Source organism: Cupressus sempervirens, chromosome 2 (assembly GCF_028749045.1).
Source record: "Cupressus sempervirens isolate cs-2001-9-10 chromosome 2, ASM2874904v1, whole genome shotgun sequence".
Lineage (NCBI taxonomy): Eukaryota > Viridiplantae > Streptophyta > Pinopsida > Cupressales > Cupressaceae > Cupressus > Cupressus sempervirens.
The window spans coordinates 446,793,986-446,820,770 of record NC_143119.1 but is presented as its reverse complement, the minus strand read 5'-3'; the positions used below and the strand labels follow the sequence as shown (position 1 = coordinate 446,820,770).

General features: G+C 35.7%; 1 protein-coding gene across 2 annotated transcripts in view; it reads right to left on the bottom strand.

Annotated features, from left to right (window-relative positions):
• Positions 1-26,785, bottom strand: part of LOC149572985 (COMPLEX 1 LYR-like protein) — an 84,306-nt gene that overhangs the window by 17,788 nt on the left and 39,733 nt on the right. The window contains exon 2 of one of the 2 annotated variants that reach the window (XM_089814126.1): positions 25,673-26,129. The exons of the other annotated variant lie outside the window; for it this stretch is intronic. Coding sequence (XP_089670252.1) covers position 26,129 — 1 coding nt within the window. The 3' untranslated portion in view covers positions 25,673-26,128. Of the gene's footprint in view, positions 1-25,672; positions 26,130-26,785 lie in introns of those variants that run through there. 2 annotated transcript variants of the gene reach the window in all.

The window sequence follows — 26,785 nt, the reverse complement described above, 5'->3', positions numbered from 1 at the left end:
TTAGAGGAGGCTTCTTCAAACTTGAGTTGCATTTCCATTTCTAGAGAAAATTTGATGAGGTAAGATACATTTCTTTTGTGTTATTTTGTAAATTTTTTTACATTCATGAATTTTTTTTTATTTGCATTTGTTTGGAACTTTGTATTCTTTAGATTTGTTCCATTGTATGCTGATGAAAAACTTCAAAGCAAGCAGCCCTAGTGTTTGCAAATTTGATTTTCTATATTGTAGATGCTTTTTTTTTATGGTATATTGCAACAGCAGCAACATCATGTCTCAGCCTAAGGGTAGTGGAGCTAGGCCTAAAACTAACCCTGATGCTAACCCTGTTGCAGTATTAAGGGATAGCACTTGGAAAGATGCCATGCCTGACCATAAAAAAAGAGTTGTTAAATGTTGGCATTGTATGATAACATATAATGGGGAGGCATTAATAAATTGAAATGTCACCTTGCACATATACCAAAGCGTGATATCAAACCATGCAAGTTAGTAACCCAAGATGTCATGCACGATATGAAAACTCTTTTACAGACATCTCAAGAGAAGAAAGAATTAAAAAAGAAGCAACAAGAAGAGATGACAAACTTAGTTGGAACTAGAAGTGTAGAGGACTCTTTAAGTTATCATTGTCACCCTCCAGTTCAACCTACTAGTACTATTGCATCACAGAGGGTGTACGTTGGGCCTCGAGCTCATTAGCAAAGTTCTCACTTGATTCCATCATTGTTCCACGCACAACTACAGGTGCACAACCATCACTTAGGGCATGGTTTAGAATAAGAAGAAGCATGAGCAAGCAGATTCGGCACTTGAAGATTTCTTCTTCTACAACAACCTTCCATTTAATGCAGTAAGGTACTTATTATTTTAATTTTTAAATTGTATGTCTTCTCTTGCTTTCAAGACTCAAGAATTTGTACATCTTACTTCTTTTACTAGTAATCTAGTAAGTATACTTATTTGTTTATTTAATTTATTTTAGGTCTCGTTACTAGCAAATTGCCATTGATGTTGTTACTGTTTGTGGTCCAGGGTTAAAGCCCCTAATGATGAGGAGCTAAAAGCTCCTATTTTGGCCTGATGAATGGCTGATATAAAAGTTGAAATTGAAGAGCAGAGTAAAGTATGAGCCGCGAAGGGTTGAACCATCATGACCGATGGTTGGACTGATAGAAGAAATAGAACATTGTTGAATTTTCTTGTCTCCCCATTAGGTAATTCAATATTGTACTTAGAACTGAGCAAGTTAGTAAAAAATTGATTGATCATTGTGATTGTACTAAATTTCTTTATCTTTTCTCAAATTCCACAGTGTTTGTGAAATCAATTGATGCCTCTCGGAAGACCAAACATGCAAGGCATCTTTTTGAGGTAATGGAGGAAGTGTTGAAGGAGGTGGGTGAGGAGAATGTGGTACAAATTGTGATAGATAATGCAGTAAATTATGTTGTTGCTGGTAAACTTCTTATGGAGAGGCACCGCTAATTATTTTGGACCCTTTGTGCTGCCCATTGCATTGACCTCATGTTGGAGGATCTAGGTAAAATTCCTTGGATAAAAAAATGTGTAGAGCAAGAAATATTTGCAAATTCATATATAATCATGTTTAGGTCAACCTTATGAGGCAACACACAAAAAACAAGTTTTCGTCTCGTCCAGGGGTCACTAGATTTGCAACAAATTTTCTCACGTTGCAATCTTTGCTTAAGTCAAAGGCTAGTTTGAAAGGCATGTTTGTATGTGAGGACTGGACTAGTGGTTGATCGAGTTTTTGATGAAAGTAGCTTTTGGAAACCCACCAAGGAGATTGTGGAGGTAATTTTCCTCTTTGTAGTGCCTCTCCCATTTGATTTAAGTCATCCAGATGGATGCAACCTTGTTGTTCTTGCTTTTTGAATGTTCATGTTGGGACGAATGAGTGGTCTACACCCTTGGGGTGATTGGATTTATGTTTATGCTTTAGTAGGATTGATTATGCTTATGCCCAGTTTTATCAGATTATGATGTGTTAGATGGTTCCACTAAGGTTTGTCCAAGTGGGTACCTAGATTCATATGGCATCACAATGTTGTTCCATGAGTATCCTAAGATGTGAACAATGGTTTCACTATGTGTTGTTGGTCTATTGCAACTGATTGGGTTTCTTTAGTAGTGTTGACTTCTGTGTTTGACCATGTTGACTAATCTTATTTTGGCCATATATGTATTTGGTGTACTTTGTGTTGAGATTTTTTGATGTGGTTGCATGATGATTGTTCGATATTTTATGTTGTAATGTGCCCTATATTCTATGGGATAATTAGTTATCATTTTCATTATTAAATGCTTAAAAAAATTAGAAAATGAGTTATCCATATGGGATTCACGGATTGTTGTGCTACAAATATCTACCTTGTTCCTTTCAATAGACTTCTAAGATTGGATTATTTAAATGAATATATAAATGAAATTAATTAGATGCTTTACTACGTGATTACGTGTAATTGTTGTTTCGGCTGTTATATATTGTGCACCTACACTTGATTGTGTCCGTTCACTATGTAGGACTTATATCCTCAGTAGTGGCACATGGAGTTAGTGATCAAACTTTTCATGTTGAGCCAATATCATCCCTGTATGGGCGATGTATCTTTATATTGATTATTTTAACCCTCTGATAATTGGTAAGTCCGAATTCATTATGCATATGTCTCTTTATACTGATTATTTTAACCCTCCGATAATTGGTAAGTCCGGATTCATTATGCATGTGTCTAGACCTGTGAGCGTGTCTCTATATTTAGGAATCCATAGTGGTCACGGAAAATATTAATTAAATATTGATTTAATGGGTTAGAGGGAAATTATTTATTTTTGATTTAATCTTTATTTTATTGCTGGCTAATTTGTTGTAGTTGAATTCCAAGCAATTGGAATTGCCTGATTTAATTTGGGAAAAAGAGGCCAATTAGTTATTAAGTCATTCTAATAACCTAAATTATAAGTCACTTTGGAAAAGTGCTTATATTGACAAAAAGGTACTTTATTGTTCACTTTTCATTTTGGTTAATTCATGTTTGGAGATAAAATTGCCAAACCCTCTTCTTGGCATTTTCTTGATTTTTTGTTGGGTGAGTTAGCTCAGCGGATCATTGCAAGGTTGGTCTCATTGGATTTGTAGCGGCTTACTATGCCAAGCGTTTCATCACATTCGGAGGCCTCATTATTTTTTGGTTGCAATTCTCATTTTTGCCCTTTTGTTTGTGAGGTAGAGCTTTCTCGTTTTTATAGTTTTGATCCATTTAAGCTCTAATTTTCGATTGCTAAATGTTAGAGAGTTGAGAACTAGTGTTCCCCTCTGTTTCTATTCAATTCCATCATGCAATTGGTGTTACAAACATAAATGGCAGAATACTTGACTTATTAATCAGAGATCAAATGATCTATATATACAAAGAGGAGAGTCGAATAGAATAAAAACATTCTATATTAGACTACACCTAAATATTACAAACATTCTAATATTTACAAAGATATAATAGGATACAATAGTGAGCATTAAAAAGAAACATAAAGATTATTCTAATACCCCCCCTTAATGCTCAATCTATTTACTACACCAATAGATCCCCTGAATTTAACAAACTTGTCAGGACCAAGGGGTTTTGTGAAAATATCTGTTGGTTGCTCTGAGGTAGGGACATAGAGTAACTGAATAGATCCAACTTCTACTAACTGTTGGATGTAATGGCAATGAAGCTCTATGTGCTTGGTTTGTTCATGAAACATTGGGTTCTTGGCAAGTTTGAGGACTTCCTGATTGTCTGAAAACAAAGAAGTCGGACCTGTTTGAGGAATATGCATATCTGCAAGCATCTGACGAAGCCAAACTACTTCACAAGTTGCCTTGACAGCTCCTCGATATTTTGCTTCTATAGAGGAGAGTGCTCATGCCTGTTGCTTCTTACTGGTCCAGGTAACTATTGCAGATCCGATACTGAACACATAGCCAGAGGTAGATTTCCTATCATCAATTGAGCCGGCCTAGTCAGAATTGGTGAATCCACTTAGCTCAGTAGCACTCCTTGTGTAAAGAAGACCATAATCTAAAGTACCATGTACATAGCACAACACACGTTTCGCTACAATCCAATGATCAGTCTTGGGGTTCGTCATGAACTGTGAGATGTAGCTGATTGCAAAACTAAGATCAAGTCTAGTAGTAGTAAGGTAGATGAGACTACCTACTAGTTGTCTGAAGAGTGTCTCATCTACAGAAGGAGAATCAGATTGTGCGGACAATTTCAGGCCAGTCTCCATAGGAGTGGAGGTAGGTTTGCAATCTTGCATTCGAAACCTGTCAAGCAAATTTCTAGCATACTTGGACTAAGACAAAAAAATACTATTGTCAGTATGCCAAACCTCAATACCTAAACAATAAGGAAGCAATCCGAGATTTTTCATATCAAAATTTCTACATAGATCCTGTTTGATTTCTGAAATTAAATGTTCTGAACTCCCAATAATGATCAAATCATCCACATAGACAACAAGAAAAAGAATATCATTACCAGAGTGTTTACTATATAGATTACTATCTGACGGACTACGCTGAAATCCCTGCGCAACCAAGTACTGATCAATCTTTATGTATCAAGCCCGAAGGGCCTGTTTAAGACCACAGCGGGCCTTCTAGAGTCTACATACTTTTGGTTCTGAACCGGCAACCTTGAAACTTGGGGGTTGCGTCATGTAGACTTCTTCCAGTAATTCACCATTGAGAAAAGCACTCTTCATATCCATCTAATGAACTTTCCAACCATACTGAGCTGCAATGGCAAGAAGCAAGTGAATAGTGCTCAATGCCTTCGCGCTAGGTGAATCCTCGAGCAACAAGTCTGGCTTTGTATTTGTCCAAGGTATCATCTGCATGGTACTTGACCTTATAGACCCATTTACAGCTAATGGGTTTGTTCCTAGGAGGGAGATCTAAAAGAACCCAGGTGTGATTCTTTGAAGACTTTGAAGCTCAGCTTCCATTGCCTGTTCCCATTCTGGAATTCCTTTGGCCCCTGCATATGTCTAGGGCTCAAGTATACTATGGATGTTGGCCATAAGAGCAACATTAACTGTGTTGTGCTGAATGCTCTTATTTCTGGAGGTTCTACCCCCAATGAGTTCATCAAGACGAAGATCACTAATCGTTTGAGCTCACCATTTTGGCCAAAGAATCGAGAAGCCAATATCAGATGCTGTCGGAATAGCTCGATGAGGAGTAGGAGCAGGAGTTGTATTATCTGGAGGTGGCTAAGGTGGTGTATCAGGAGCATCAGATGACTCATATAAAATAGAACCCAAGTCAGAGATTGCTGAAGATTGAATCTCGGAATACAACGGGGAGGCAGAGAGCTGAAATGCTCTGAGTTCCTCATCAAACACAACATCACGACTAAAGATTAAACGATCAGTATTTACATCAATTAGTCTATAGGCCTTATGTGTGTGACTGTATCCTGTAAACATGAGTTTTTGGCTTTTGTAATCCAACTTAGTGCGTTTGGCATCAGAAATCCATACATATGCTAGAGAGCCAAAAACTTTCAAATTGTTGATCCTAGGTTTGCGACCAAACCAGGCTTCCTCAGGAGTCTTATGGTTAACTGCAAGGGTGGGTAACCAGTTAAGAAGGTAGACAACTACGGATACTGCTTCTGCCCAATATTTTCTGGGAACATTTCTATGTTCTAGCATAGCCCTAGCCATTTCTGTGATGGTACGGTTTCGATGCTCTACAACACCGTTTTGCTGAGGGGTGTGAGGTGTGGTGAACTAACGTCTAATGCCATGAGTAGTACATAAGGCATAGAAAGAAGAACAAAATTGCCCCCCATTATCAGTCCTAAGAGTACGGATGGGGGAACCAGACTCTTTTTCTACTAGGGCAAAACTACTGAAATATAGGAAAAGCATCTGATTTTTGCTTATGAAAATATACCCAAATTTTGCAACTGAAATCATCCACAAAGAGTAAGAAGTACATGTTCCCAGTAACAGAAGGAGTATTCATAGGACAACGTACATCAACGTGGACCAGCCGGTGTCCTTTAGATGCCCGCCATGATTCACCATCCTTAAATGGTGTCCTATGTTGCTTCCCTGCTTGGCAAGCTCTGCAAACGTGATGGTTCTGGGTCTGGATATCAGGTAGGCCGTGGACTAAATTATCCCGAGCAAGTTGTGCTAGATATTGAATGTTCAGGTGACCGTATCGTTGATGCTAGAAGCTGTTGAGAACGGATGATTTGGCGATGAAGGCACACTCAAGGGAATCGCCTGAATCTACAAGCCTATAAATACCATGATCCTCAAGACCGACAGCAAGTGTAATGCGAGAAGCACAATCAATAATCGAACACTTATTTCCACTGAAAACGACATCCAACTGAGGGGAGTGCTTTATAATCTAACTAACAGATAGAAGATTATGTTTCATGACATAACATACATTGAGAAACATGAGTCTTCTTCCTCCGGACTGAATCTGAACATTGCCCTTGCCAACAATATTGTATTCTTCACCGCCTCCAAAGATTACTGAGTCAAAATAGGGAGTGAATTCAACAAACCAATCACGCTTGTTAGTGAAATGTTGGGAGCCACTGGAATCTATGTACCAGGCAGAAGATTTCACATGATCTGCAGGTATGCTGGCCATAAAGGCACGGTAGATAGATTATTTCTGCTCTGAGTGTTGGGCAGCATTGACTTGCTTTTTAATTGAGTCTGACTTTTGATGCTGCTGATACAGATGCTCATAATATGTGAAAATCTCAAGTGGCACAAACTTCGAGGTGAGAAAATGAAAGACCCAAAAAAATTGGAGAAGTAACCAGACGAGAGCTCGAAAAACCCATAAATAATACGCTGTCAGAATTCGGATCCGCTGGCTCAAAAATTGAGGCATAAAAATCGAGGCACCCACAAAAATCTGATGAAGACCCATTTGAGATTTCGAAAAACCCACCAAGAATCTACAATCAAAAAAAAATTCGACCCCAAAAATTAGGGTTTCGAAGCAAAAACTCAATCTACGGCCAATGAAGGTTTTGAGTGCAGAAAAATCGCAATTTTGTGGAGAATAATGATCGATTTTTGCACAGATCCTTAATTGTAGAGAGAGGTGAGGCTTAAGAGTTGAGTTTGGCCTCCGAATAATGGCAGATTTGACCCAAGAATCCTCCAAAACAGACACGAGAATGGGGGCAGGATGGCCGCAACAAACCAGATTTGCAGATGCCATTTGCACAGATCCAAACGCAAGTTGCAAACAATGTTAAACATGGGTTGCAGGGTAAAATTTGGACCAGTCACAAGCAAGTAAACTTCAACTAGTCGTGAGCACAGAACCTATGTTTTTAGATAAAAAACGACCACAATTTTCAGACATGAGTTGCAAGCAAAAATCATGATTTGGAGAGGACAAGACCCTAGCTCCAAATTTCAAATTTCTCCAAGCAAAAATCCCTAAGCGGGTTTTAGAGAAAATCAAGTGAAAAAAATTTGAAAAAAATTTAAACAAATAATTTCAAAAGAAATTATATTTTTTTCCGAAAAAATTGAAGTATTAGCTCTGATACCATGTTACAAACGTAAATGGCAGAATACTTGACTTATTAATCAGAGATCAAATGATCTATATATACAAAGAGGAGAGTCAAATAGAATAGAAACATTCTATTCTAGACTACACCTAAATATTAGAAACATTCTAATATTTACAGAGATAACAATAAGATACAATAGTGAGCATTAAAAAGAAACATAAAGATTATTCTAATAGTTGGTTGGGTGTGAGCATTTTACGTTTTCAACTTTTCAGCATAAAGATTTGTAAGTTTTCCTACAGTTATGCTACTGGAATTCAGTGAAGTGTCTAGAACCAATTAATTTTATTTGAAAAATGTGATGTCGGGTGGATTTTGACCAATGGGTTTTAATTTCGTTGATTTATTTGATGTTTGATTTCTAGGTGTTTTTGGCATCTATTAGAAATAGGAAATATTGAGAGGGGGGGAGGGGGTTTGAATTAGTAATTCCACAAACGTTTGCCCAATTATCGATATCTTTAACAATCTTTAAACATGCACGTGATCAAACTGAAAAGTAAACATAATAGTAACACAATGCAACTCATAACATCATTATTTATTAACTAGGGAAACCTTGGCCAAACGAAAACCTCGGTGGGAATGGTACCCAAAAAATAATCCACTAATCATAAGTATCTTGTGAAAGATATTGAACCTATTAGGAATCTATTACATCTGTATAGTGTATATGTTCGTGTTAGAGGACTAGACCTTGTTAGAAGGCTCAACCCTATTAGGAGTTGGTACTACAATTACAAATGTAGCAAGTTGAACCTACTACTCAAACATGCATATACAATGATATATTTTGTACCCAAAAGGTAAAGATACAAAAACCTTTCTAACAGTGCTGATATCTTCAATATCTAATTTGTCCTTGGTGGCTCTCTTCACAAAATTTCGCATATACTGCCTTTTTCTACTACAACATAAAGTTCGCATCATATAATAATCACAATACAATGTCAAAAGACATCACACAACTTCGCGTACAAAACTCTTTCCTATATATCCAATTATTTTGTCTTGTCGGCCTTCAAGTCTTCACATGTGTCCCAAAACAAAAAATCACTTCATGCTAAGTTAGGTTTAACATCTAGGATGTTGTCTCATAACAATTAAGTAGCCAAAATAATTTCTTAACAGAATTTACCAATTCCTTGCCTTTGTTATGTTCTACCTGCACATGATTGCAACTGGAAAAACTCTAATAACTCTGTCTGTACAACTCATTATGACTTGCGCTCCCAAATATAGAGTCCTCATACCTTGTACTACCTTCTGTCAAGTGCGCATGTGCCACAATGTTATCAATGAAGTGCGCTAACCAAAAAGGTGTCTCTACTGGTAGTTAGTCTTCATAATACTTAACAATTTTAAGTCTTCATACCAAAAACATGTCTTCATATCTTGTTGACTTAATATAAGTTATATGTTCCCATAAACGACAACGGTGATGTATATTCATACTATCCTCTTAGCCAAATCGCCAACAATCTCCCCCTTTGGCATTGATGGCAACATATAAGGAAAATTGGCTAAGTCCCAAAAATCTCCAAAATTACAAAATTTGTGAAGTTCTTCACATGGCCATACAAAATTTCAAAATGTGGATCATTTATATTTATATTCCATCTTTTACATTATAATCCTCATTAGTCTATGGTCTACCTTATATCTCCTTATACAATTTTCCATACATACATACGCTCCCCCTTTGACATCAATGACAAAGGTGGGTAAAAATTTTGAGTCTACCTTCAGTTTATTGTGCTGATGGACCAGTTAACAATGTGATGCAATCAGCAAAGCTGCTCTTCAAACTGATTAGGCCTATATTCCATGCATTGCTCACTGAATCTGATATACAGATAAGTGCACATAAGCCATAAGATGCCAATTCAGTGGCTTGAAAGTCTGGATAAGTAAAATGTTCATAAGATACCTTAACCTTCAGACATTCATCAAGCTGCTTCTGCATTGGGTCAATCTTCAAAGATAAATGTTATCTTAATAGAGAAAATCTCTACAATATCTTCTCCTTGATTGCTTCCAACATTATGCGCTCATCGTGGATTTCGTTGATTCTTTGCTCCAAGTCAATTACTTGAGCATCTACACTTTTTAACTCACTAACCATACTTTTTAATTCATTTTCTTTTACTCTAATCTGTGAAGTGAAGGTTTGAATGTCCTCATGTGACAAAGCACATTTCTCATACAATTCTTTACCTTCATGTACACACTTTCTCAATTCTTCAATACATGTAACCAAATTTGCCAAATCATCCTTCACATTATTACATACCTTGCTGAAGAGATTAGCATCATGTTCAGCTTGAGTTTTTATAGTAGCAACTTCTACTAATGTCTTGAATTGAGTGTCAAACTCTTCCAATACCTTGTTTGCCTTTTTCTGTGGGTCACTCCCATTAATCTGTAATGATATCAGACTTTGCATCTTATTTGTCATTTTCTCAAGAGTCTCTTGGATACTCTTGGTTGCCTTACTCTTCCCAATGACCTTATTTATTGAATAAGTTGAAATTAATCCCAACTTTTCAATGTCATTTTCTTCCGTTCTTGCAAGGCTGCTCATCATTTGGCCAAGAATGAGTCCAATGGGGGCTTGGATGAGCTGGGTATTTCTTTGCTATGCTCCTTGGTGGGTGTGACCAGCTGTAACTATAGGGTCTAACTATCATCTTTCTTTTTGGTTTGCTCTCCAACCTCTGTCACAGTCTTCTCTGCCTCTGTCTCCTTTTCTTTGGCCTCTTGCAAGGTTTCAACTTGTTGTCCTGCTGCTCCTTCATTCTCTACCTCTGTGGAGTCTAAATTAGGTGTCAATGTTGTAGAACCTGTCATTATATCAGTCTTTTCCTCCTCTTTTTCTGTTCTATCCTCTCCTTTTTCTTCTAGCTCTCCTTCTTTATCTTCTTTCTTCTTTTCCTCTTCTTCCTTTCTTCTTCTTCTGAGCTGCCAAATTGCCAAGACTCAATTCTGATTGAGTATTAAATGGATCTGCTGAAATAGTTGCAAAGGGGTCTTCACTGGTGTCCACGGTAATAACTGCCCCCTCTATCATCAAGCTTCCTTCCACTTGATGCGGCATAACCATCTGATCAATGGATTCATTTTGCTAAGGTGCATCCAAGGTAGTGTGAATTACCTTGTCTTCAGTCATTGACGGGTCTCTGCTGCTGGTGTAGAAGTATCCATAACTGTTGAACTAGGTGGAGCTGTTGCTGGTGTAGGTGTGGCAATTCATTTCCAGCGTCTTTTTCTACTGTCATGTCATATGAGGTGTCCTTAGGCGTTGTAACAGGTTCATCTTTTTCTTCCTTCTTTTCTGCTGCAGGGGTGTCAATGTGGATCTGTGGTGCACTATCCTTGAAGTCTGTCATCACCTTTATTACAGCTTCTTCAGTTTCTTTATTTACTTGCTCGTATTTTCCTCCAACGATAAGAATTGCTCATCTTATTTCTCAATAAAGGTTCCAGACTCTTCATAATTTTCTCAAAATGCTCTTCATTCTGAATTTCTTTGAGCTTGTTGACAATCCTTTTTCATATACAGTAGATAGTGGTGGTGCATTCTTTAGTAGTATAAATTGTGTCAAACAATTGATCAATAAGTGTGCACAATTAACCTTCATGTCTACAGCGGCGTTCTTGGGAGCTTTGAAATAGTGCATGGATGTCACCAGAGCATAATAGAGATTGAGATTTTATTTATCAGATCATTGGATGGAATACGTTAGTGGAGATTCATGCAAAATGTGAATCATAGTTGACGCCACTAATTTGTTTGACAGAATGCCGCCAAGAGCAGTCTTCTCATCAAACAAAGTAAAAATACTACAACCAAAGCACAAAACAAATCTGTTGAAAAAGTCTCGGGCTTTGTAATCAGCAAGCACAAATACAGGTCTCATGACATATATGCGACTACCTTCCAGACTCTTCCAACCATCTTGAGGATGCCAGTTGCAGTTGTTATGGGATTGTGGATAAATTTTCTGGTGAAAGAATGCACTCTTGAGGCAATATTATTGTTTCAGAATGTGAAAAAGTGGATTTGGTGAAATCTCTTTAAAAACTTTCAAGCAACTTTTGTCAGAAAATACTCTGTATACATGTCTGCAAAACGTGGCAGCACAGACAGAGCACCTGCATGCAAGTATGACAGAGCACCCACATACATGTCACCTGAAAACACAAAATATATGATTGCAAGTTCGCAGCAGAGAAATTTGATGTATCGATTTTAGAAAGTTTAAAACCAGAGAAATCTCAAGGGGTAAGGTCGCCTTCCACAAACTTTTATGAAATCCTCCTGGCGCGTGCTACAATTGGATTTTCAGAACATGTTCTAATTATTCATCAATATTTTCCACTCCCGGATCTTTCTCAGATATTATGATTAAAATTGCTCTCATTGACATGCATGCAACCGGTAGGCACAAAACTAATTCTACCAGCCTTTTCCTATGGCCTCTATGTTATAGACATTCATCAAAGCATAATGATGGGAAGCTTTTTTCAGATAATTTGCAGATGCGCAGGTAGATATGCATGCAAAATGCAAAAGCATGGACAAAGCACATAAAGTCCTTGCCTGAATACGTCCAGAGATCTCATCTCAAAGCGAGTCATGATTGGAGCGCATACATGGATCGAGTTGTTTTAATGATTTCAGAAACTATCAAACAATTGCAGTTGACCGGTATAGAGTCCATTCCTGGACGAATATTTTCCTTGCCCAAAACGGCACTTCACCACATGGACAATACGGTTTAGTTGGAATTGCTCTTAATAGACATGCATGGAGAATGCAAATTCACAAGATTGTTTGGCACAGCACCTGAAAGATATTTTGTCCCTTGAAATGCAATGGTTACAAAGCACATACAAGTTATGTTTTCAATCTTCAGCGTATAGCCAGATACAGCAATCTGTCTGATTCCTCTCTGCGTATACCTAAACATGAACCTTAGCAGTGGTTATGAGTATTGACTATAATGTGAATGACCAAATTTTAATGTAAATGCTGTGATGAATATGTATGCAGAATGTAGAAGCAAAAACAATGCACATAAACTATTTTCCATCAAGTCTATAGCAATGTCACATCATGAATGCAAATATTGTATATATACATAAGATGAATTTGTTGCAGGTTTAAAAGTCCCTAGGAAATGCAAGCGTCAACTTTGGAATAGAATATGAAAATCCAACGAGGGTGGGAAACATTGTGAAAGTGCAAGAACTGCTCGTAGACCTATTTTCCAATACAATTCAAGATGATAATTACTATTCAAAGTCATGTTGATTTTTATCCAGGATGTCATAAGTCGCTCTCAAATTTTATAGGGATTATTCTTTTAAAAGATTATCTTTTACTCTATAGTGCTATTCTTCTAGAAAATCTATCTACAGAGATGAAAAATACTTATGTCAAAATATTATCATTATGCGCAATGGTTGTTTCTACCTAGTTCAAGAAACTATTGGAATCATACTCAAAAATATTGAACATTAAAATGGAAAAGTTTGTATTATTCTAAGCATAAAAGTGAGAAAGCAGCATTTCATAATTACATTGCAAGAACTTGACAAGTCTCTTTACCATTTAAATTTGAAAATGGAAAGCATATCTCCTGGTGATAAAAAGTTCGAAATAGTTCAAGGGAAGTCAAAACATTTGAATGAGCTTACAAGTTCCATAAAAGAAAAGGATGGTTCTCAAATACAAATGGAAACCATGTTCCTGAAGGTTAAGTTGTCGATGAAAAAAATGGCTTCTGGATCAGGAAAAGGACAGAGAGCTCACTTCTGCAGCACCATCTCTTGATTTTATTTTAATGTCACAAGCTCCAAATAGCCTCTTTGTAAAAGTGACTTATTTCATTTATTGTAACTAATGTTAGATTTTGGACTCAATTTTTCTAAAAGTTGGGTAAATCCCAACTTATTTTCAAAACAGGTAATTATTAGAAGTAACTCAGGTAGTTGCAAAAGAGTTTGGGACGCTTTGGGTAGTTATTCTAAGTGATTCTCAAGTAGCTACCCTGTAGTTACTCCAAGTAATTACCTAAAGTAACTATCCTAAGTAGTTACATGAGGTAGTTAGGTAGTTATTTTAGATGATTACAAGTTGGTTATTGTTGACACAAAAGTCTACACCCCTGCCCAACATGTTATCCCCGGGCGACCTTGTGTAACATGGAAACAATCGCAAACGTGTGGGACTTTGCATTCAGAGATTGAATCTCCGGAGAAGGCCGGCTTCCTCACAATCCAGGTGCACTAACTAAAACTGGGTGGAAAAGGGAAGAAGGAAACAGAAAAGTAAAATGCTGAAGGGGAAAAGCGGTGATGCACCAAATAGATTGTTGATCTACTTCTTTCTAATAACTACACTAAAATCCAATAGACTTCAGAAGACATACCACTATCTATATTCTTTCAATCTTAACACCATAGAAAAGCCATGAAATAACATAACCATGCAAGGAATACAACAGATTCGCTTAATAGATTAGTTAATTGAAATGAACATAATCATATGGTGCTGCAATTGCTAAAATACATCCAAGAAAATGAGGCGTGACAAGTTGCACAAATTTAATTGGCTGAGAATGGATGTACCAGCAGTAATTTCTATTGAAAAAAGAAAGGCAAGAGCATTTACAGAAGAGATCTGCAAAAGACCAGATAAAAGAGATCCTGAGAACAGCAACAAAACTTCCCTTTATGGGGTGCAGGCATAACCCAGATACAACCTTGAGTTCAAACTCCAACAACAACGGAGTTGAGGTCACATGGTACATAATAAATGAAGAATCGGAGAGAAATCTGATTTCCATTACTACTTGATCCATGGAAGTGGCAAGAAGGGCCAAAGAAAGCATTTGGCGGCTGAAACGACCATCATTCCTTGTAAAAATCCTTGAATAGGCATGGAGGGTCACCAACATCGGCGTTACAAAGCTCAAGGAGCCATTCTGGATTAAATGAGTAGTCCTTGCAACATGGCAAGGCTGTAACAAAAGAATTTGCGCCACTGTCAAAAAACACAGGATGGGATAACACGCAATGTTAACCCGCCGCGAAAATGCAAAGTTGGCCCGTGCAAAACAGCTCAGATCTGCCCCAAAAAAAGGTGACTGTCGATGTAGATGTCTTCATTCGAATTAGATGGCTTAGATGCTGCAAGAGAAATTCCCAACACATGATTAAAACATGGCCATTGATCAAGCTCAGTTTATATAAAATAGACGGCTAGGATGAAGCAAAGAATCTCCCAAAGATGCATCTAAATCCGATGACCATCGCATCTTCGCGAAAGGCCCAAGCAATGATACGAAAATACGAGCACCGTTGGATCAAAGGCAACCCAGCAAGAAAAGATCTGTCACATGGCAAAAATATGTTGGTCAACACATTTCCCAATGCACAGTGAAAGAGACGGCAGCAACTTCACCATTTCACGGAAGCAAAAAGGTAAGCCTTCCGAAATAGTGAATTTTGCTATTTCAGAAAGAGTAGCAAAGTCATTCTCTAAAATGGCAAAAATGGTTAACACGAAATGTTAACCCCAGCAAAAAATGTGTGTTAACCTGCAACTTGGCAAATGAGGAAACCGAGTTCACTTGGTCAAAGAACAATTTGAGATAGCTCGGCCAATGAAGAGACCAAGCCAACTCAGTTCATGAAGAGACTGAGTTAACACGAAATGTTAACCCCAACCAAATTGCATGTTAACCCACAACAAAGAATTCAGCCCATTGAAGATCTCTCAGATTGGTTATCAATGATGGGCTGAATGGAGGGCAGAAATGGCCAACAATTATCAAAGAAATTCTATTGTATAGTATAAAATGGTCATTGGTTATTAATGGTAGACAACCACATTACACATACATTGGAAGACCTAACATCTCATTCTTAGGCCAAATTTGATTTGTATAACCCAACAAGATGAAGGGATACAAATGCAAGATCTAGCCAATGGAGGAATTTTAGGGTATTCCTTATGTGGATGAAGAAAGTTGCAAGGAATCTATGAGTAAAGAGATGTTGATTAGCAAGATATGATAGCAGATTTGATTCAAATTATATCAAAGTAGGTCTAAGGAATGTGTGCACCTAAAAATGAGAAAGGAAAAAGACACTTGAAGACTGATTTTATGTTTGTTGAGTTTTGGAACAACCTGATCTCTAAACCTAGTAATTGGCAATTTGCAAATCTGAAATGGGAAACTCTTTGTTCTACTCCAAACAAGTCGACCTAGTGTGACATATGTAGTATAGGTTGAATTTGGCAACTTATACCCAAAACTAACAGGAACATAAACTGAAATAAGCTTTTGGGTATGTCTAAGACTGCTCTTTTTGGTTGCAATAGGTTCTGCACTTTGAATATCTGGGTATAGGTCAAATTGACAACATACACCCAAAATTGGTGAAATCCGAAACAGGAAAGAGGATCCCAAAAGTTCATCCAAATGGGTGTCCAAATATGTATTTGGAATTGTGCTTTCAACTTGCACCTACACACAAGAGGAAAGGGGAAATTGTTTGGGGGAAGGGGCTTGCCTTGGTCAAGCCCCTATATAGGAATTAACCTTGAAATGAAATTGAAATTGCATGAGGAAATGTAATCTAGATCTGAAACATAAATTACATTATACCTCAATGATGTTATGCCACTTTGGAGGTGATCACAAATGTCGATGCAATAGCTTGGACTCCACAAAAACCCAATAGGAAATCACAAAACCGAACCCTTGAATGATGAATGTTGTAGTTTGCCACATTGTTGAATTGAAGAAGAAAGAGGAGTCTTGGTAGATAAATGTGGATCTCTTTCTAGATGGCCAACTCCTTAGTCTCCAATTGAGAGGATCTATGGAAGGAAATGCATGCAGGTTTGACAGATGATGAATGCCTTCAATGCTTTCTTGAACTCCTTGAATGCACAATAAATTTCTTGCAACTTGTGGATGTAGATGTATGTGTGTCGTGGATGTGAAAATGAGAGGAAAAGGCCTCCTTTTATAGTGGTTTCGGAGTTAATTTCACGAAGGCCAACTCTACAAGGCAAGAAAATTTTTTAAAAATTGCATCTACCCCCAAAACAATTCAAAATTAGTGCAGCAGGGTATAGGTCATCCTAGGTCGACCTATACCTCACAATGTTAATAATGAGGTTAAATGTGTAGGGTTCGAGAAGCATTTAAAATTTTAGGGGAAAATGGACAAATGAGTAGGAAAATCAAGTGTGAGGCTAAAACTATGCCAAGAGGGAAAGTGAATTAAGTAGATGGTTGGATAAATGGGAAATTGTACATAGAAATTAGGCCATTTTAGAGGCTTTGAGCATGTAATATTGATTTGGAGGATGCAAAAGGGCTAGGAGAACGTGAAATCAACGTAGGAACCCATAAATGCTAAAATGGGGATTGAAATGAGCACCTAACAAGGGTGCTTACTTATTAAGACGATACACCTATTAATACAAGGTATTTTGCAATTTGAAGGGGGGGACTTTTGCGAAGGGTAAACTACGGAGACATTTCCAAATAGATTTTTGGATTTACACTATGCACAAGAGTCCTTGTATTTGTATATTTTCAAAGACATAATGAAGAATGCATTTAGTCGTATGTCTCAAATGTATTCATGAGTTGTTATTACTATTTTTTCGTATGTCAGATTGGTAATCTTTTTATGTATTGATGGAATCCAATAGTCTTTCTGATTTATGCAATTGATTTGGCAAAATGCATCCATTTCCTAGTGTCCTGACATAAATGTATTAGAATAGCTTATCTTTTCATATGTTGAGGTTCCTTATTCTTATTTTTTCATCATTACATTCATGCCTAAACCCCTTTTTAATCATTACCATATGTGAATATTAACGAGTATTCATATGACTACTCTTGGGGCTTATGTTCTTAATTTCTTTAGTTTTGTTCTATCTCCTTTATGTACTTTCAAGTGAAAAGTACTCAAAATAAAAATACCCCCATCATATGAGGGAGCTGCCCCTCTCAAATGCAAAGGAAGATTGCAATTTGATCGTCATCTTGGTGCGATCTCTCCAATTGTTGGCACAATTCTCATTGTTGTTGCTCACAGGTGAACAATGTCATTTTGAAGAAAGCATTTGCAATGATAAATTTGTTTACCAACAAGGTCATTGAAGGATCTAAAGAAGATAGAGAGCCTAAGCAGACACCGAAGACACTTGCTAACTTGTTCAAAGACATCATTTAAAAGATCAAATCATCAAAGATAAAATTAAAGGTGTTCAAACAACGAGACTTGCCAAGGCAAGTGATCAATAAAAGTGTTTCTTCTTATCTATTGTGGAACCAAAGACCTATGCAACAGCTAGCAAAGATGAAAACTGATGAAAGCTATGAATAAAGGATTAGATCAGAAAAAGAAAAACGATTCTTGAGAAAGTGTACTTAAGCCGATGGAGATAAGAATGTGACTGGAACTAAATATGTATTTTGGAATTAGTTGAATAAGGATAGACAAGTGACTAGAACCAAAGCAAAGCTGGTATGTAAAGGTTATACCCAAGTAGAATGAATTGATTTTGAAGAAAATTTTGCTCTAGTATGTCACCCAGAAACACGTTTCATGTCCCTAGGGGACTCATTTTTCTCCCCAAAACATTTTAGGGACAGTGGGATGCAAAGGAAACATCCCCCAATTGTCCTTAATTTTAAAAAACTGCATGGAATCGTAGGAGATGTCTTGTAACATTTGGGAACGCCCCAAAACACCTAAGGGATTACCCGAGATGTCCCTAATCTATCCTTGAAACAAAATAGTCTCCCCGAAATATTTGAATGATTTTTGGCATTGAAGATTATATTAAAACAAAATTTTAAAAATTAAAATTCTCTTTACCAAATCAACAACGTGGGGGTACAAGGTTCAAATTCGTGCTCGTGGATGATAAAATTCGTAATTAAATATTTGACAATGGAATTCATAATTAAATATGTTTTAAATTTTAAATAATAAAATTATAAATCTAATATTTATTTTAATTTTATTTATATTCATCAAAATAAAAATATGTTTAAAAATTATATTAAACGAAAATATATATTATAATTATAAATTTAATTTGGTAGCTTTTAAATATCTAATTATTAGAATAAAAATAATTCAAGTAATATAGTTTAAATACATACATACATACAAACAAACAAACATATATACATAAACTTTAAGGCCAATGAATTTTTAATTTTTTAAAATATTGGGTGATCCATTTCTGCGAGAGGGAGATAGTGACTCGGATGATTCAACCTTTGGATATTTAATAGCTAGAACAAGGCTTACTTTCATAGGTTTTGCCTATAACTTGTTATATTTTGATGTTTGAGACTTTTGGATACATGTTTGTGACATTTTGATTTGGATATTTAAATTGAGAGACCATGGTTTTTATGTTTGAGACTATTGTTATAATGTTGTTATACTAATTTTGTTTATATTGTTGCTTTTATTGTTTATGTTGTTATACTTGTTCTCCTCAATTTTGGCTTCACAAAATTGGGGCAACCCTACACAATTTTAATGGATTCGTAGGTGCATCTTCTTTGTTTTAATGCATCGATAAGGTGTGTCATGAAGGCAATTCGTTATCACTGAATTGTACTCTGGCTAGCTCTATCTATGTGTTCTTTTGAAGGTTTCCCTTGAGTTAAATCCCCAATTGTTTGCTAATAAGAGTTTTTCTTCTTTGATTACAAATGCTCAATTTTGGGTAAACTTTTGCATCTTTTCTTTTTTTTTTCTCTATTGTAAATTGTTTTAGCCTTAGGTTAATAGCTCTTGGAATCCTACTTGTTTTGAGCTAACTTAGATCTAATCAGAGTTGTTTAACTCAAGTTATAAAGGAAAAGGTGGGGCTTTCAAGGCAATTGCATGTCTTGATTTTATTTTTCTTCATCAAAGTGGGTTTTTTATTGGCAATTCTGTGATATTAAATAATATTTAATATTTTAAGTGAATTTTGACATCCATTTTAAAATTTCAACTCATTCTAAGTTGATTTGACCATAGTTTTTTATGTTTTATAAAAATAATCCTATTTCAAGTCTATTTTCATGTTACTTTATTAAAAACTATAGTTAAATATTAAATTTAATTACATGAGACACTTTAAATTCATTTAAGTGGGGTTTTATTGCTCATTGCATTATCAACATGCAAATCATTATTTAAAAACCCACTTCCAATAGGATATAAGTCTGGGCATCATAAAAGTTGACTTTTTAAATGCAATAACACATTTTCATGTGTATAGTGGGTTTTTAATATGCTTTCGCAAATTTAAATCTTATTAAATTGACTTAAGTGGAGATTTTGAATCCATTTACACATGTTGTTGCACATATAAGTCCATTTTTAATGTTTTAATGCAATAAAGTGGGGTTTTTCAAACCTATTACATGTGGTTTTTAAATTGTCACTTAAGTGGACTTTTGAAATCAATTTACATGTTATTATAACATGTAGATACATGATTTAAGTGAGTTTTCAATTAAGTAAACCATAAGTGGCATTTTTTTACCCTATTGCATATGTATTTGGTAAAGAAAAGCCCATTTCTATAAGCCAAAACTAGAAGTGGCAAATTTTGACCCCACTACATTTGTTTTTAATGCCAAAAAGAACATGTATATGCATTGAAACATATTGTTTTTCACTTAAAGACAAAAAGTAGCAATTTTTCATGCAATTGCATGCAATATTAAACATGTTTTTGACTCCAAAAATTGTGTCCAAGCATAAGTGGGGAATTTTGACCCATTTGCATATCATTTAAACATGCAAAAAGCTTTTAAAAGCTCGTTTTTATGGCTTATAGTGCATTAAAAGGCTAGGTGGGGATTTTTTCCATCCATTGCATGGTTAAACATGTAAATGCAACCAAAAAGTGTGTTTTTAGTATTTTACTTCATATTATGATGTTTTTTTATCAAACACCCAAAAGTGGCGATTTTTAGTGATGCAAGGGCATCTAAGGGTCAAGGTTGTTGACTCAGATGTGGGTTTTAGTCAAGATTCCCTTCCGAGGGTCATAACTTTTGACTCGAATGTGGGTTTTCGCTGGAATATTACAGCTAGTTGCGTGAGGAGTTATTTGGATTGCCTATTGAGCTCAGCTTGATAGGTGGCCATTTTGACTTTTTTCCAAGAGCCTAAAATATCATCTTGGCCTCCGAAATTGGCTTTTTTGTGTTTTTTCCAGTTTTTTTAGAAAATTGTTTTTGTTATAAATCCGAAATCATATTTTTGATTTCATTGATTAGTTGGCAATTCATCTTGCCTTAGTTGGGGCTTTTCTTGGGAAAAATCGAGATTCATAGGATGGGTTTTGAAAATTATCAAAAAAGGAAAAAATTGTTTTTCCCAAAAATCTGTCAAATATGATAATTTCTGGAATTGTAATAAGTAGTTGTTTTCTTTCATTGTAGAGGCAGAGTAGAGTTGCGAAAGTTAATGAAGAATTATGGCATTCTGAAACTTCTGTGCTGTGTCATTTTCTAATTTATTCTTTGAAGGGTTTCAGTTACATGATTTAGCCCCAAAACACAAAACACCACTTTCTTGGTCATTTTTCTCCAAAAACAAGTTTTGCAGCCTTCAAATGCTCATATCTTAAGCATTACATGGTCATTTTTTATGATCTATAGGTCATTTTTACATAAAATCACCCAAGAATAACATTGGGCTACTCAAAAAGGGAGTTTGTTGAGTGTTTTCTTCATTTCTCAACCCATCTAGGGCACATGTTTTGCCAAAAATGGTTCATTTCTGAATATTCTTGGCATTCAATCCGTCCAAGGAAACTTTTAAGGGCATGTATTTTCATTTCCAGCTCGTTTCTCATCATTTCAATGCTAAAAATGATGCCCTAGATACCATTTTTTATTGCATTTACATATGGCATTGATTTAGTCAAAGGTTGTTGCATTATTTGTGCATTTTATCTTTCTAACCTTCTACACTTGTCTAAAATCAAACCTTGACTATCCTTGGGATTCAGTTTTGAAATCTATATGAGTCTTGTTGTCTATCAATTCTAAATCCAAAATCTCTTGGATTTGTTTTCAGATTTTCCAAAGATTTAAAAGAGACATTTTCTTTTGTTCTTGGTGAAAAGAGGTAAGTTTTCCTTGTATTTTTCTTTAAGGCAAGTTGTATAGTTTTTTCTTGCTGAGTGTTGTTGCAAATCTTTTCATTTCCATTTTTAGATTTGCATTTGTTTTGTAAATGTCAAGCTGCTCCTTATATTCTTCCGTCTACTTGTTTAAGTTGCATATGCAAGTTTTCATTTACTTTCATATGCAAACGGGGTAAAATCTCATTCTAAGTAAAAGGAAAGCTCTTCATTTCCCATCATACGAATACAAGTATAAATCCCACCATCATGCATTTCATGAATCTCCATTTGGCTGCCCTATGGTTGAAAATTCCACATGCTTGCCAGAAAAAATATCATGGGTTGCATCTATTAAAGCGTGCTATGCCCCCAATTTGCTACTCATTGTCCCTCATTTGCATAACTTAAAGCTCACTATCCGCACATGTAATGCTCTCAAGAAAACCCGTTTTTGGTTTTTCTAGTCATTTTTTAGCCTTTTTGAGCTTAACCCATTTGATCCTTCACTGTTAGCAAACATACCATATACATTTCCTATCCATGCCCAAATCCGTGTTTTTACACCATGAAAGTTTGATATGGACCCCTCATATGATGATGTTCTTACACTATGGAACTTTCATGTAACAATTGCACAGGTACATCATTCTATGATGTCAAAAGAGTTTGCACCCAAAAAAGAAAAAGATAAGAAAATGATGAAGTACAAGTATGACCAGTACCACAACTCCATCCCACCATCACAAGTAGCTTCCTACAATGATGAGGTTCGAGATACGAATGTAGCCCACATGAATATGGAAGATTTTCTCACAAGAGTCAATGTTGAAGCCACTGAAAAATATGAGTTGGATCAAACAAAGTCATATTCCTTTGCCATCTACCTTTCCCTTGGCAGCTCATGAACTCAAGTTCATCCTCACATGCACCCGATGACTAATAAAGAACAAGTATTACAAAAGCTCGTAGAAGATGCAAAGGCAACAATGCTTAAGGTAAACAATCAAGAAGGCACGATCAGCGAAGGTTTCAAAAGGTTGTCAATGTGAAGTTATCACTGAAAATAATGAACTCTGAAATGAAGAACACATCCTTATAGGGTTCACAAAAGCAATTCGCTTATGGCTTGAAGTGGTTAACTTTGATATCGGTGTGTTGAATGCATTTGCAAGCTGGAAGTATTTCACTGAATGATCTACAAAGCAAGATAGAGATTTGTAACAAAGAAATCTTGGAGGCAGAAAACACACTCTGAAAAGCTACAATGATCGCACGATACATTAGTGAACCAAATTTGTAGTTGTACACGAGTCGCTACGAAAGTTTGGGGAGCTAGTTCATACTATGTGAACACTTGAATTTTTCATAAGTAGAATGACAGTAGGAAGATTGCATGTAAAGAGCAATTATGTTGTAAGTACAAGATAACATGTACCTGTACAATCAGCTCATGTAGTCAAGTTGCAATCACAATAAGCATGCATCTTTGAATAAGTCAAATTAGTTAGTCAGAAGCTTGTTAGAGACTAAGTCAAGGTGGTTAGAGATTTTCTCTTTTCCCTCCACCTTTCTCTCTCCTATTTTCCTATATGAAGGAGAGAGCTCATTGTAAATAATCATATTTGGCTCTGTGTAAGAAAGACTATGCTGGAATTTCTTGTGTCTTCAAAACTTTGTGTTTCTTGGTGCAAACTTCCTACATTGAATAAAAGGAAACAAGAGTTATCAAACTTGGTGTTGTGATTCTTGGAGTTAATTAGTGTATTCTTATGTTGCATTGATTGATTCATCCTTGTTTCATCTTATAGCTTGTTATTTGAATCTTTGGAGCAATTTAGATAAGTTCTTCAATAAAGAATGAATCTTCAAGTCAGAAGTAGTTGCAGTTTGTTAGTTTATAAGAAATTGAGTAATAGATTTTAAGCTATACTACCCTTTCTTATCTAGTTTAGTTGTTTGTATTCCAGTTATTGAATCATTGCTTGAATTAATCGTCAGAGGCTTCAGATTCCGATTGTTAATTCACCCAAGTTATCATTAGTAAAATGTTGTCTTAGGAGTTGTTCTTACATCAATCACCGAGCCACCAGTATTATCGTAGAAATAGGAAATTTTTGTAGAGCTATTATTTGTTATTTGTGTATCTTTCCCAAAAAAAGAGGAAAAGATTGAGAGAACAACCCCTTTTGTAATTTCACATAAGATTCTATTGGAATCACCTGCGGTAACAAGGGAGCCTCCCCTATTGCTAAGAGGAGAGATTTATCTCACTACACCGTTGCCTAAAATCACCATTTTGTAAGTTGTAGTTTTAGTGACTTAAAAATATTTAGCCAACAATATCATTATTATAACTTGTGAATTGGTAATTTATTTGTGTATTGTCTTGTTAATCTCTCTCTCTCTCTCTCTCTCCCCCTCTATCTATAATATCTTTCATAAATTTTGAAGAATTTGCAGACGTGCATGCATATATATTTTAGAAAATTTGTATATTGTCGTCCCCTTTTGTCCCCCATTTTGCCTCTTTAGGATATGTCCCAGCAATGTGTCCCCTCGTCCCTATGCCTAAAATGTCATGGAATATAGGCTCCAGTAGCTAGAGTTGAAGTAATCAAGACGTTCCTAGCTTTTGATGAATATAAAAACTTTGAAGTTTATCAAATGGATGTTAAACTTACATTTATGAATGGAGAATTGGAAGATGTTTATATTGAACAACCTAATGGTTTTTTATAGTCACCAAATCCGAACATGGTGTGTGTTGGTCCCCAAAACCGCAGATTGGAATCCTACGAGTCTTGCCAACTCGATGTTGGGATGTCCAACCGATTATGGCCAGCTTGACAAGACCGATCAATTTGATCTGAGTCTTCTACACTTCTAGCTCTGCAAGGCCAAGGCGGGTTCACCTAATCTTGAACAAAACACTTAAGCCCAAGATGCTTATAGCAGAATGGTTAAAATGTGAATGCAACGGAAGTTTCCCAAATGGCAAGAATTGTAGAAAACTTTAAACTTGTAAATTATGAACTGAGAATAATAAATGAATATATGAATGTTTTTAAAATAAGTATAAATTAGTGCAACAAATGAATATATTAATTCTTCAAAGGAAAGATATGAAACAATTGCCAACATATGGATTATGAATCAAGTGTAATATAAAGACTAGTGCTTAATTGGAATGGGCAAATAGAGTCAATATTATAAGTTTAAATGTACAACTTTATAAATTTCAATCTACTTAAACTATAAACAGATTAATAATCCAGATGCGACTATTTAGGCAAGAGCCTACAACACAACGGTAAATTGTGAGCCTCTTATCAAAGAGGTCTTGGGTTCGAATCTACTCACACTTAACAAATAATAATAATAATAAATATAATAATTAATCTTGGCTTCGGTTTGGCCTCTTACCCATCAAAAAAAAAAAAGTCCAGATGCGACGGATCAATTATACGAATGCAATTTTAAACTAGTCTAGAATGTATTTTAACTCCTATGATATGGAGATAAACTAAACATAAATACGGAAACAATTAAATATTTCACAATTACTATGTTTGTCAAGTTTAAAATGCAATAACGATCCAATCCACTTGTCCAAATATTAAAATATTTATAGAAATTAATAAAAATATTTATAAAGGGCACAACATAATAATATTTCAACTCCAAAAAAAATATGTGAATAAGTAAAATAAAATACGCTTACTGGTTATATCGGAATTAAAATTGCAATGAACTCCTTACAGATAATCCATCTAATGCAATTAGGTTCCAAGATAGCATAGAAAAATGGTACTCAATGATCCAAATCTATGAGTTTAGTTCAAAAATTTATTCTTTGCCAATAGACGAATAATATATCAAGAGTGCATATCTCCTTAATATATAAAAATTTGTGAGAATGTATATGAATATGAATTGTATCCAGTGCTGGTTATGGCTCATATATTTATAAGGAAGGCACACATCTTAACCATCGCAACTTTTCCTAACAAGAAACCAATCAACTAATTCACCCGCATATTACAAATTTGGAATGTAGCATGGGAACTAACCATTGAGTATTATTAATTTTGTTTCACCCGATAACTATGTGATTTCTTTATACTAAACATCTTCCATAACATGAGTTATTTCTATTGCATCTGAAGAAAGTGCAGCATTTGGTTTGTGGAGAAATAAGAGAACTTTGATCCCACAAAGTTTGAATACTTGCTCAATGTATGGGCTTGATAAACAACTACTTTTCTCCTCTCCTGCATGTGTCTTCAGACCTGCAAGAAACACAAAGCATCATCAGATATCAAATGGTGAGAAACAATGCTCCAGTGGCTCTGCAAGACATGGAAGCTAAAGATTGCCTTTATCATTGTAAAGGCTGAATATTTATCAGTGATGACCCTCCTATCTATTTCATCTCTCAATCAAAACTTAGGACTCCACCTTGTACAATTTACTTGGTTCATTTGCGTGATGTCGTCATGACAATAATACTGAATACATTTATTTGTTTTGAATTCTCAAACTTCTATATCGCTAACAATATCCCTAAATCCTGAAGGCATCTGTAGAAACCTCTGTTGTAGGAACTTTGGTTGCACCATTCCAGACGACTTCCTTATTTTATCAGGCCTCCCCAAAGAATCGTGTTCTTGATTGCTGTGTAAGCTAATTCAATTTATACTTGCTCACAGCAATACTGATTGGAAGTTTGTCGTGTTTGTTGGTTGTCTTGTTCCAGGTATTGCAAGACAGTCATTGTATTCTTCACATGAGCCCCAATTCCTAATGGTATTACTTGATATTCAATCTCCATCACAGACTGATATGTTCTCTCCTAATATCATTGTTGCACTTTTAGAGGGATGTAATCATTTCTGGTATGCTGTGAAGATATAACAACCAAGAAATGGAGTGCTCGAATTGTCAA